The following is a 10,756-nucleotide window of genomic DNA, read 5'->3' as shown; positions in this document are numbered from 1 at the left end:
GAAAAAAAAACAATTGTGCTGCTTAATATTTTTGTGAAACCATGATGTATTTCTTTTGAGGATACTTTGCTAAATAGAAAGTTCAAAAGAACAGCATTTATTTGAAATAAGTTTTGTAACAATTTAAAAATATTTACTTTCACTGTTGACCAAGTAAATGCATACTTGCTGAATAAAAATATGAATTTGTTAAAAATAAAAAACTTTTGAACAGTAGTGTACATGTACTCATGTCTGTAAGAATTTAAGCGTATAATGATCAAAACACATTTAAGATATCTGCCTTTTTGCCAGTCCAATCTGATGTAAACATACTTTGTTTTAACTGAATTCAACATTGTGTTCATAAAATTGTACACTGCAACATACACACCCTTGTTCATCTTTCACACCTCACAGATTCAATGTAAGCTGTAAAAAGCACCTAAACCTGTTCAGCTCAGAAAAAGTTGTCCGTTGGCCCCACAGGCACATTAGCAAGCGGGGGATACCACCTAGTCGCATAAAAAGCAGGTCCAAGGAACACTTCCTCAGAAATAACCATTTAACCAAACTATACAATCCAATGCAATAGCATAATTCATAAGTGGGAATGACCTTCTGTAATACATTATTTCCTCAGCAGCTGAAGACTCCCATCATACCAATGACAACCCTTGGCTCTAATTCAATTTGGATAGAGAGAGAAGAGGAGGAGGATCCACCAGGCCCAATGACAACAAGCCTGCGTTTGCAGGCCAAAAAGGAGAAGGATCAAGACACAGAAGGAGAACAGAGTAGAGTGAAGAGCAGCAGCAGGAGCTTGACTCTAGTCCCTCACAGTGGAGCGTGGAGCAAGTGTGCTCCTTCATCAGCTCTTTACCAGGTAGCTGCAGTTTTCAGAAGCTCACTTCACCTTCTGTTGAGTGGATCACTAAAACGTTTGAGTGTAAAATGAAGTGTGAAAGCTTTTTGGCTATAAAAGCTTTGACTGTTTACTATAGCCTAGTCAGTTTAATAGTTAGTATATATAGTTGATACTGGAGTCAGTAGGATTTATTATACTAATTAATACTAGTTAGATATGAGTTCTTTTTTCATTAGAAATTAATACTAGTATTCATCATGAAGAATGCATTAAATTGTTAAAAAGTTTGGAATGATTTCTGAAGGATCATGCGACACTGAAAACAAGTAATATCTACAGGAAAATACTGCTTTTCATCAAGGGAATAAATTACATTCTGAAATTTATTAAAATAGAAAAATGACTAAATTGCAATACTATTTCACAAATGATAATTTTTTTTTATTATTGTATTAAATACAGCCAATACAGATAGATAAATAGATCATTTCTGCCAAACTGATAACAATGTCATAGGTTTCTGTATGATCTTCAGAATCATGTGCTCCTCCACTTGCTCTACAGGTGCCATGATATTGCTGCAGAGTTCTGCTCACAGGAGATTGACGGACAGGTCTTGTTGCTGCTTACGGAGGACCATCTCATGAGCACTATGAACATTAGACTCGGCCCTGCGCTCAAAATCTGTGCGCAGATCAGTGCTCTCAAAGAAAATTAGATAGGCTCGTCTTTCCACTCTCAGTAGCCTATGTGGGTCATATTCTATCACAAAATATTCCTCTAAAGTGCCATGATATCAGTGTGTGGCCATTCTACAAATAATGTAGACACATGGGCACCTTCTTCATATACCTCAAAATTTCATGGTAGACCATTTTGGATTTCATTCCATTCAGGGAAAAGTTTTATAGTATCTAAAACTAAATTCTGATCTTGTATATTAAATTTATAAGCAACAGACCAACTGGAAAGACAGATTGCAGGTGAGCAGCCACAATTTCTGGAAGCTGGCGCATAATGTACAAAGTATGTAAAAAAATTATGTAAATGTTTACAAAAATACAGAGTATATAATGTGTTGAAAAAATAAAGATTTATTGATAAACATCAATTGCAAAGTCCTGAAATCTTTTTTCTTTTTTTATGTGCATTAGTCCAGAATTCAGTTGCAGTTAAATACAACAACTTTGGCATCGTTTCATATATTGGTGTTGAAAAAACCTCGATGCAAGGAAAGGTTATAGTGAACTGTCAGGTGGCTAAAAAGGCAGCACATTTTGGAGACATTAGTTATGTTGATTGTAAATGCAGCTTAACAGTGTCAAGCACACAAGCATTTTCAAAACAAGTAACAACCACGTGTTACTCAGTCTGAGGAATACCACATTATATTATTACAATGTTGTATTTATGTATTAGCACAAGGCATTTATTATACAATGCACATATTAAAAGCACCAGATTTAGCTGACTTCAAAGCATCAAGATGTCAAAGATACACCTTTCAGCTCATAAAGTCTGAGATTTGATAATAACATTTAATATCAGGTTAATTTACTTACAAAGGAAAATCTTTTTTGCCATGAAAAATCATTCAATTTAACCATCATTTGACAAATTTTCTTATATACTGTGATTAGAAAGAAAATATTGAAGAAAGTATTCCTATTCATAAAACTTTGCATGTTTAATGCATGTTGCATGCATGTTTAAAATAAAGGGTCCGTCACTGCCGATGATGCCGGGTGATCTCCTTGAGCTTCATCTGCTGTTCAATCATCATGTCAAATTCCTGTCTTTCTCTAAAACACAATGAAATAAAAATAGCTGCAAGTTACACAGATGCAAAGATTCAGTTTTTCAGGGCAAGTGAGTTCACAAGAAGTCTACCTGTTACTAAAGCACGGCCCTCTGCGATACTTCTCCTCTGCCTTCTCCAGGGAAAGCTTGTGGACTCCAGCAATGGCATAGATAATGGCCTAAAAAGCAAAACTGTCATTGAAGCAGGGCAATGCATGATTCTAGAATGTGGTTTGAAGTATTAGACGTTATTAGACTTGGTGAGCACAAGAGACTTCTTTCAAAAACATTAAAAAACCTTACCAACCCCAAATGGCAGTGGTAATAAAGGCATTTACCTCAGGCAGGAGCACATCAAGAATGAGGCGGATCCGGTCAGCTTGGATGTTTTCTAGGCAGGTGTTTATTTGAGGGGCGCTATCACAGACTTTGTTCAGGTAGCGGTACACCTTATCAACCTGCTCCTCATCTTCCAGGTAGACGTCGACCACAGGGCGAGAAGGCTTCTGGAGGGCCTGCATCCATTTAGAAGACTCATGACCATTGATGACTGCCTGTGAGCAACAGACGGGTTCATTGTTAGGGATAGGTGATATGGACTTAAAACTGTATCACAATATTTTCTGGTATATACTGCGATAACAATATCAGTGACAATAATTCATATGCATCCACTGAGAGACAACCCCCCCCCCCCCCTCCTTCTGTTTCTTTAGAGAGGGGAGAATTATGAACATCTACAATATGTGTTCCTGGACCACAAAACCAGTCATAAGGGTAAATACATAAGATTTCCATTGATGTATGGTTTGTTAGGACAATATTTGGCCGAGATACAGCCATTTGAAAATCTGCTATCTGAGGGTGCAAAAAAATCTAAATATTGGGAAAATCCCCTTTAATTAAAGTTGTCCAAGTTAAGTATTTAGAAATGCATATTACTAATAAAACATTACGTTTTAATATACTTACAGTATGAAATTTACTAAATATCTTCATGGAACATGATATTTACTTAATATTCTAATGATTTTTGTAAAAGAAAAATCTGTAATTTTGACCCATACAATGTATTTTTGGCTATTGCTACAAATATACACCAGCGACTTAACACTGGTTTTGTGTCCTAGGGTCACAACAGGTTTGTAAACAGGCACATGTATATGCAAAACTGTATCGCTGTTTTTTTTGCCGCACTGTACAGCCCTGACCAAACCCGTTCCGGATTGTAGAATTTAGCAATAAATTCCTCAGTTCCTCACATCCACCTTCCATCAGGTAACTCCATATGGTCTCACAAATAAATATGTCAACAATTAGGTTTTATCATTCTTATCATGGGGAGAATATATTGCAAACGATAAGATGTCACCCAGAGTGCATACATTTTGTCAGTCACAATGGAACTGAATATTTCTCAAATTAAAAAAATAAAGGAATTATAAATTCATTTATGAATATATCAGTAAAAATCATACCAATAAGCGGTTTTCGACTTTTCGTCTGATGATGAAGTCAACCAACTGCTTGTTAGCACGGTTGCGTGCAGCCTTGGATCGGTCGGGCAGCACTTTCTTGGAGAGGAGCTCATCTTGCTCTTCCACGACGATATCCTCTGTGTTATTATCAGAGTTGTCACACTCCAAACCCAGAATCTCCTGACTGGGGAATGTGAGCACAGATTTCCCCTCGGAGTACTTCCTCCGCACTGGACAACCTGGGACCATTGTTTCAAAACAACACTTGTGTTAAACCAGCACTGGTGTATGAGCATCATTTGTTTCTTTTAACATTCATTTATTACTGTTGATCAATGAATAAACTCACAAGTACTTAAATTAATCTTTATTACTATTTTATTTATTAATAAATTAACCACCTGTAATATGCACTATACATTTTACATTGTTTTGTACAATTATTTTTTTTTACTTCTAGCATACAATGACAATAGTCTTAAAACTTACATATTAACAACAAATTAATTATCACTCCAAACATGCTATTAAAATCATGTTAGAGGAGTACGCAAATCTATAATGAAAGGAAACCTACTGATGTCAGCAGCACAGTATTCGATGAAGGAGCCAGAGAAGGATCCACATCCTGCCAGAAAACATCTGAATTCAATATCTGAATTTCAGCTTTTCAGACATTTTTTTGTAAATAGACTGCTGTTTAAAAGGTGGTTCTGCTAATTATTATTTTTACTTTATTAAAATGTACTTTCAAGTTCTAAAAACAAACAATTGAACAGAGATAAATACCAATGCGGATCCTATAGTCCGATATCAGTTCCAGAGACCAGGTAATAGCATTTCCATACTCCTCTTTTGCAATGTCCTATATAAAATAAATACACCTTTTTTTAATGTCTTGAAGTATATTCAGTACAGAAAATGTTTACTAATCACAGAAATATGTAAATGGTAATCAGAAAAAGCTAAATCCTAAGAAAGTCAAAGAGATTTTACCACCAGTTTGTCATACTCTTCACAATCAAAGGGTTTTAGAGTTCGCAGGGATACAGAAAACCTATGAAAAAAAAAAAGTGAAGATGTTAAAACCTATTAAATTTACTATGTGGTGTACTATATGCACACACATATGTAAATATATAAATACACACACACACACACACACACACTTAAAACAAGTGATATTAAGACACTGATGAGTTCTTACCCTCTTCTAATTCGCTTTTGGTCATTTAGGTAACAATCAATAAATACAACACTGGCTTTTTTGTTCTTGCGATTCACACTTTTAACCTGTGGCACAAATGAGCATCTTATCATCAACTAAATTCTAAAATCAAGAGTTATTAACCGCACAACATCTTTAGTTAGCACAGGGAGCTTAACTTACCACTGCAGGCCAGTAGGGATACTTCCTCAGTTTGCACCACACGCAAAGTCCCTCTGAGATCGACATAGGCCCTGGAAACCAAAGACATCAAAGCACTAGCCAAAATATATACACATTGGATACATATACACACTTTTTTTCTTCCTTTATTGTTCATTCACTTTTATTGTCCTGTTGCAAAAAGCTGGGCAGCTCCTCATCATCGTCGTCTAGGTCCTCTTCCTCTTCTTCCTCCATGTAGAGAGAGTTGTTAAGAGGATCAGGTTCCTCCTGCAGGCTCAGCTCGATGGAGAGGTCCGAAGACTTGTTTTGATCTGATGGGTACATCATTTAGGTACATTACATCATCATATATTTGAGGCTCCATCTACATTTATTAACACTAACTCACATACTTATCTATGCATAGGTCAGATATGCAAATTTATGATAAAGGCACAAGAACAACTCCTTTTTAATGACAATTGAAGCTGTAAAAATGCACAATATTATTTATTACTTTTGTTTCATTGAATATTTCATAATTTAAATATAATTCAACTGAATAATCATTATTAATTATCGGATATTTGGAATAAATATTTAATTAAATTACTATTAAATATTTGGGTCACCCATTTTGGGGTCGGCATCAAATTCAATTCATAAAAGTGATCTTATATTCATAGAAAGCTTATTAAATGCAAGTAAAATGTTTACTTTAATATTAGTTTCAAATAACTGATTGTTAAAATACCATAAAGCATGGAATCCTGCAAATACCATGTGCATGTCTTCGATTTTTTAAATACTACTCAATCTAAAAAAATGTAAGTATCTTTCTTTTAGGCTTGCTGTGATTGTCGGTGTTGACAGTGACATGAGTGTTTTGATGTTTCTTAACACACCTCTGTCTAGAAAAGGACAAGACATTTTGTTACTCCCAACACAAAGTTTGTCAAACAATTAATTATGCACTAATGTGTTATAGTTACACAATTTGTATGTGTTAATTTTGATCAAACATATGCGATAAAAACAGCAAACTCACATATAGTTTAGTGTGAGGAAACTTCCTCTTGAGCGGCTCATGAAGTGATGCAAGAGACTACACCTCGAATATTACAACCATAATTGTAAAGATTCATATTTAATATGAACATCATTTAATTTAACTTTAATGTATCACTGTTAATAAATAAATAAACTCACATGTAGTTTAATTATTATTACCATTTTATGCATTAATAAATTAACCTATAATATTAATTTTACTTTTTATTTTTTTTATTTGTGCAAAAATAATTTTTACTTGCATACACTACAATGACAATGAAGTGTCTTAAATCAAACATAATTTAAAATGAAAATACTAAAAAAAGTTTTATTTTAAAATAATTAAACAAGACATTCTAACATGCAGGAAATTTTTTTTTAAGCTGTATTAAACATTATTTTGATGCTTGAAAGGTCCGTTTACTCTTTGACACATTTATGTAATTTTTTAAAAGTGATAATGTATTACGTATAAATACCAGGCACAAGTTAGACTAGATTATTTGTTATTTTTATGAAGACAAAAAAATACCACATACCTGATTTCTGTGGCTCTAGCGTTTGGGTTTCAAAGTCAGCTTTATTTGAAGGCGGCATCTCAATGGATGGCTCTTCCTGAGGAGATTCTAGAGGAGATGCTGCACACTTCCTGCCGCGTTTCAGTGGTGGAGAGGCAATTGGTTGTACCTTCACATTCTTTTTCTTGCGACCTCTTGGACTCCCCGCTGCCGTGGGCTTCTGACATCTTACCCGTCTAGATGGTGTAGGAGGCGTCTAACACAAGAAAAATACTTAAGCCAGGAATACAAGAGTTAGCAATCGATAATGCAATAATGACTATCACACAAACCTTTACTGGACTGAACTTTTTGACACTGTGATGTTGTGTAGAAGTACTCTTAGCTCTTTTTGGAGAGAGGGGTTGGAGGTCTGAGGTCGGTGTAGAGCTTAAGAGAGGCCTGGACCGGGGTCTGCCCCGTTTGGGGGTGTGTGGTATGGAACTACAATCACTGTTAGTGTGGCAGGCGGAGATCTCCTTGTGATGAAGAGAAGATAATGTAGTATATGTGTGGAGCCCTGTAGAATTATCAGAAGGGGTCTGATTGTTTTGAGTTTTTTTAGAGTGCCGATAACGTGTCCCTCTTGTTTTTTGAGAGCTTAAGTGTTGTTCTGGGCAAGAATTATGTTCAGAATTGTCCAGTCCATCTGAACAAGCTTTGCTAGCAGCTACTTCTTTCTCACTGGGTTGAAGTAATTTCTTTTTTCTCCCCTTCTGAGGTCTTTTTGATGTTTCTGATGGACATTTGGAGGTGGTAATTTTTTGAGGCACCATCGGCTCAAGTTCATGTGACTTTGAAGACACCAGTCCATTTGTACCCGTTAGTTGATGTGTTGAATTCTGTAAACAAGCTGATAAGTCAGGAAGAACATTTTGGTTTGCTTGAGTTTTCTCCTTTTTGGTTGTTCTCTGTCCACGTGATTCTGCAGGATTCAGATATTGCGACACTGTGGTTTCTTTACTACCTAAGATGGAAGATTTGTCACCTGAAACAGGTTTGTTAAGTTCTGGAAGAACTTGCGAAATGGGGCGACAGGTCCTGGGAGGATTCCTTCGACGATGACAAGAGAAGTTATCTGATGAGCTCATTCCTGCAACCATAGATGTCTCAACGTGTCGGCACAACCAAGTTTGGTCTCATTATGCTGGGCTGCAAATATATTCACAGTGAGGTCTATTACTCGCTTGAACCAAATGCAACTTGCCATAAGTTTTACAGGTTTAAAAGGTCTTATAGCAACAAACAACCTGGCTATATACATTAGCTGATAAACGAAGAGCTTTTACCATAAAGATACAAATCCCATGAAGTCAAATGCATATGTGTGTGTGTATTGTAGATGTATCAAATAAAATATAAAAACCGATCCAGTAACTGCATCACACACTATAGTAAACTTAATGATAATATACAGAAATATAGCTTTTATAGCAGCTGTTAGTTCCTGTAAATACATAATCCTAGAGCATTAGCTTGAAATATCCTCAAATAGTCAACCGTATAAGATCCGTAAGATGACGGATACAATGATGCATACATTCAGAATGCAATATAAAGTAAGTAACGTCATATAAAAGACACCAGAGGCGTTGACTAGGAGCGCTGTGTGCTAGCATTAGCAGCTCCATGGAAAACCAACGTAAACACGGTCCGTCAGCATGTGTTACAGTACCGTCGATCTGCAGAAGCATGTTTAGTTGCTGCTGTTGTTTACAAAAGTGTAAAATGAAATAAATTATAACATAAAATGTGTGCTCATATTAATGATTAGTATCTGGTCACCTTGTTATTTTCAGCTGTTTACGAAGCGCTCGCTCGTCATCAGTTGATCAACGTTTCTGTTTCAATCAGGAAGTCGCTCGAGTTCTGCTATTCCCTGCAAAAACCACGAAAAAAAGCACACAGCTCGTCTTTCTTTCTTTTTCTTTTTCTTTTTTTTTTTTGTGTGTCAACGTGGCAATTTTATATTTAATGGAAATAGCCTTAAATATCCAGTAAATAATTATTATAAACGTATCATTTTCAAAACAAACTATAACAGTATGTGTCTCATCTTTAAAGGGAAAAAAATTATGTCTTAAGAAAAGGAATTACGAATAATAATAAAAAATATAGCTGCAAGCAGCAATAACGGGGCCAAGCACTACAGAAGCAAGCTTCAGACGAATGGCAGGAATGAGTAATTAAGACAGTTTTAAGATTATTTTAGGCAAAATGGCTTAAAAACAATGAACACAACAACTAGTAATAGGATTTATTGGCTTATCACATGTAACCAATAGGTGGCGCTGTTACCAAATTAGTTTGGAATGGTCAGTGTGAGGTGACGATGACACATACAAAGTTTGGTGCAAATATGTCAAAGCTTTGCAGAGATACAGCCTCAAATGAATGTTGGCATCATTCCAGCAAATTCGTTGATGCGCTAAATGAGAACCGTTTCGTATATCGACATGAAATCCATAACATTTTGCCAGCATGGTCTGAAGATGATCCACGTCCAATTTGGTGAAAATCTGATTAACGGTCTAGGAGGAGTTCGAAAAAGTAGGTTTTCAACATTAATCAAAGTGGCGGACAGGAAGTTCAGCCAAATAAGGAAAACTTGATATCTATGTTCTCGGCTTGACCCAAGGAATCTATTAAGATCAGCGTCATGTCAATAGCCAGATCTTTTCAAAAGTTATTAGCCTTTATGTAAATTGAGTTATAACTTTTGACCACTAGGTGGCTCTGTTTCAAAATATTTTGAGTACCTTCAGGGGATGATGTTGTTGGCACATTCTGAGTTGTGGAATATAACACCAATGCATTTGTTTAGTATAGCCTTTTATTTCACAAAACTGTATTGAAGTCAATGGGAATTTCATGTTTTGTTCTATTATAGCGCCACCAAGAGGCTCAGTCCCACCATTTCTTTTATGTGTCATCAGAGTGAGCCCATACATATGCGTGTCAATTTTGGTGAAAATATCTCAATTCACTTCAGAGTTATAGACATTTACATGAAAAAACACGTAAAAATTGACTGACTCTTGACTTTGATTGAATATTACTACCCCTTACTATCAATATTTTTGCATTTGGGCATTGGCGTATAGCTATCGACCTATGTTTTCGAACTTCTGACGGTGGTTTCGTCTCGATCAGACAAGCGGTTTCGAAGATATAGCCAAATGTTTTTTAAGCGCTAAATCACAACGCTACACAAACCGTAAGGCAAAACCTAGCATGTTTGGTATTGTAGGACTCTGTAAGGTTTCAGGAGTCCAATTTGATGAGTCTGGTGAAAATACGTCGACCACACCCAAAGTTATAAGCATTTAAAAATAGAAGATCACCACTAGGTGGCGCTGTTTCGAAACTTCTCATACTCCTTCAGGACATTGTGCTGATGACCCATACCATGTTTCGTAACAATCCGTTGATGTGTTCAGAAAATACAGCATTTTAGCACAAAATTCTAAATGGCCGACAGTCAAAATGGCCGAAATGGTCAAATTGGATATCAGTCGACTCGGCATGTTGCCCTGAATCTAACAAGACCAATGTTATGATTTTTGGACAAACTGTTCAGAAGTTATAAGCAAAAATAGCAGTTTTTCATATCTCCGGATCAGTAGGTGGCGCTGCGCCCAATCACAGC

The 10,756-nt window shown here is 36.0% G+C and overlaps 1 protein-coding gene across 1 annotated transcript; it reads right to left on the bottom strand.

Moving 5' to 3' along the window:
• Window positions 1-2,386: 2,386 nt before the first annotated feature.
• On the bottom strand, window positions 2,387-9,030 carry LOC113118732 (PWWP domain-containing protein MUM1-like). The gene is made up of 13 exons (XM_026288140.1): window positions 8,893-9,030; window positions 7,401-8,259; window positions 7,090-7,324; window positions 5,677-5,829; window positions 5,516-5,586; window positions 5,333-5,418; window positions 5,122-5,182; window positions 4,915-4,990; window positions 4,703-4,753; window positions 4,126-4,364; window positions 2,986-3,201; window positions 2,738-2,826; window positions 2,387-2,649 (listed from the first exon to the last, which is right to left on the bottom strand). The coding sequence occupies exons 2-13, from the start codon at window positions 8,208-8,210 to the stop codon at window positions 2,574-2,576; spliced, it is 2,163 nt and encodes a 720-aa protein (XP_026143925.1). The 5' UTR covers window positions 8,211-8,259; window positions 8,893-9,030; the 3' UTR covers window positions 2,387-2,573.
• Between the last annotated feature and the right edge of the window lie 1,726 nt (window positions 9,031-10,756).

The sequence above is a fragment of the Carassius auratus genome, chromosome 2, assembly GCF_003368295.1.
Source record: "Carassius auratus strain Wakin chromosome 2, ASM336829v1, whole genome shotgun sequence".
In the NCBI taxonomy this organism is placed as follows: domain Eukaryota; kingdom Metazoa; phylum Chordata; class Actinopteri; order Cypriniformes; family Cyprinidae; genus Carassius; species Carassius auratus.
Note: the sequence above shows the minus strand (reverse complement) of the source record. Positions and strands in the feature narration are given on the sequence as shown.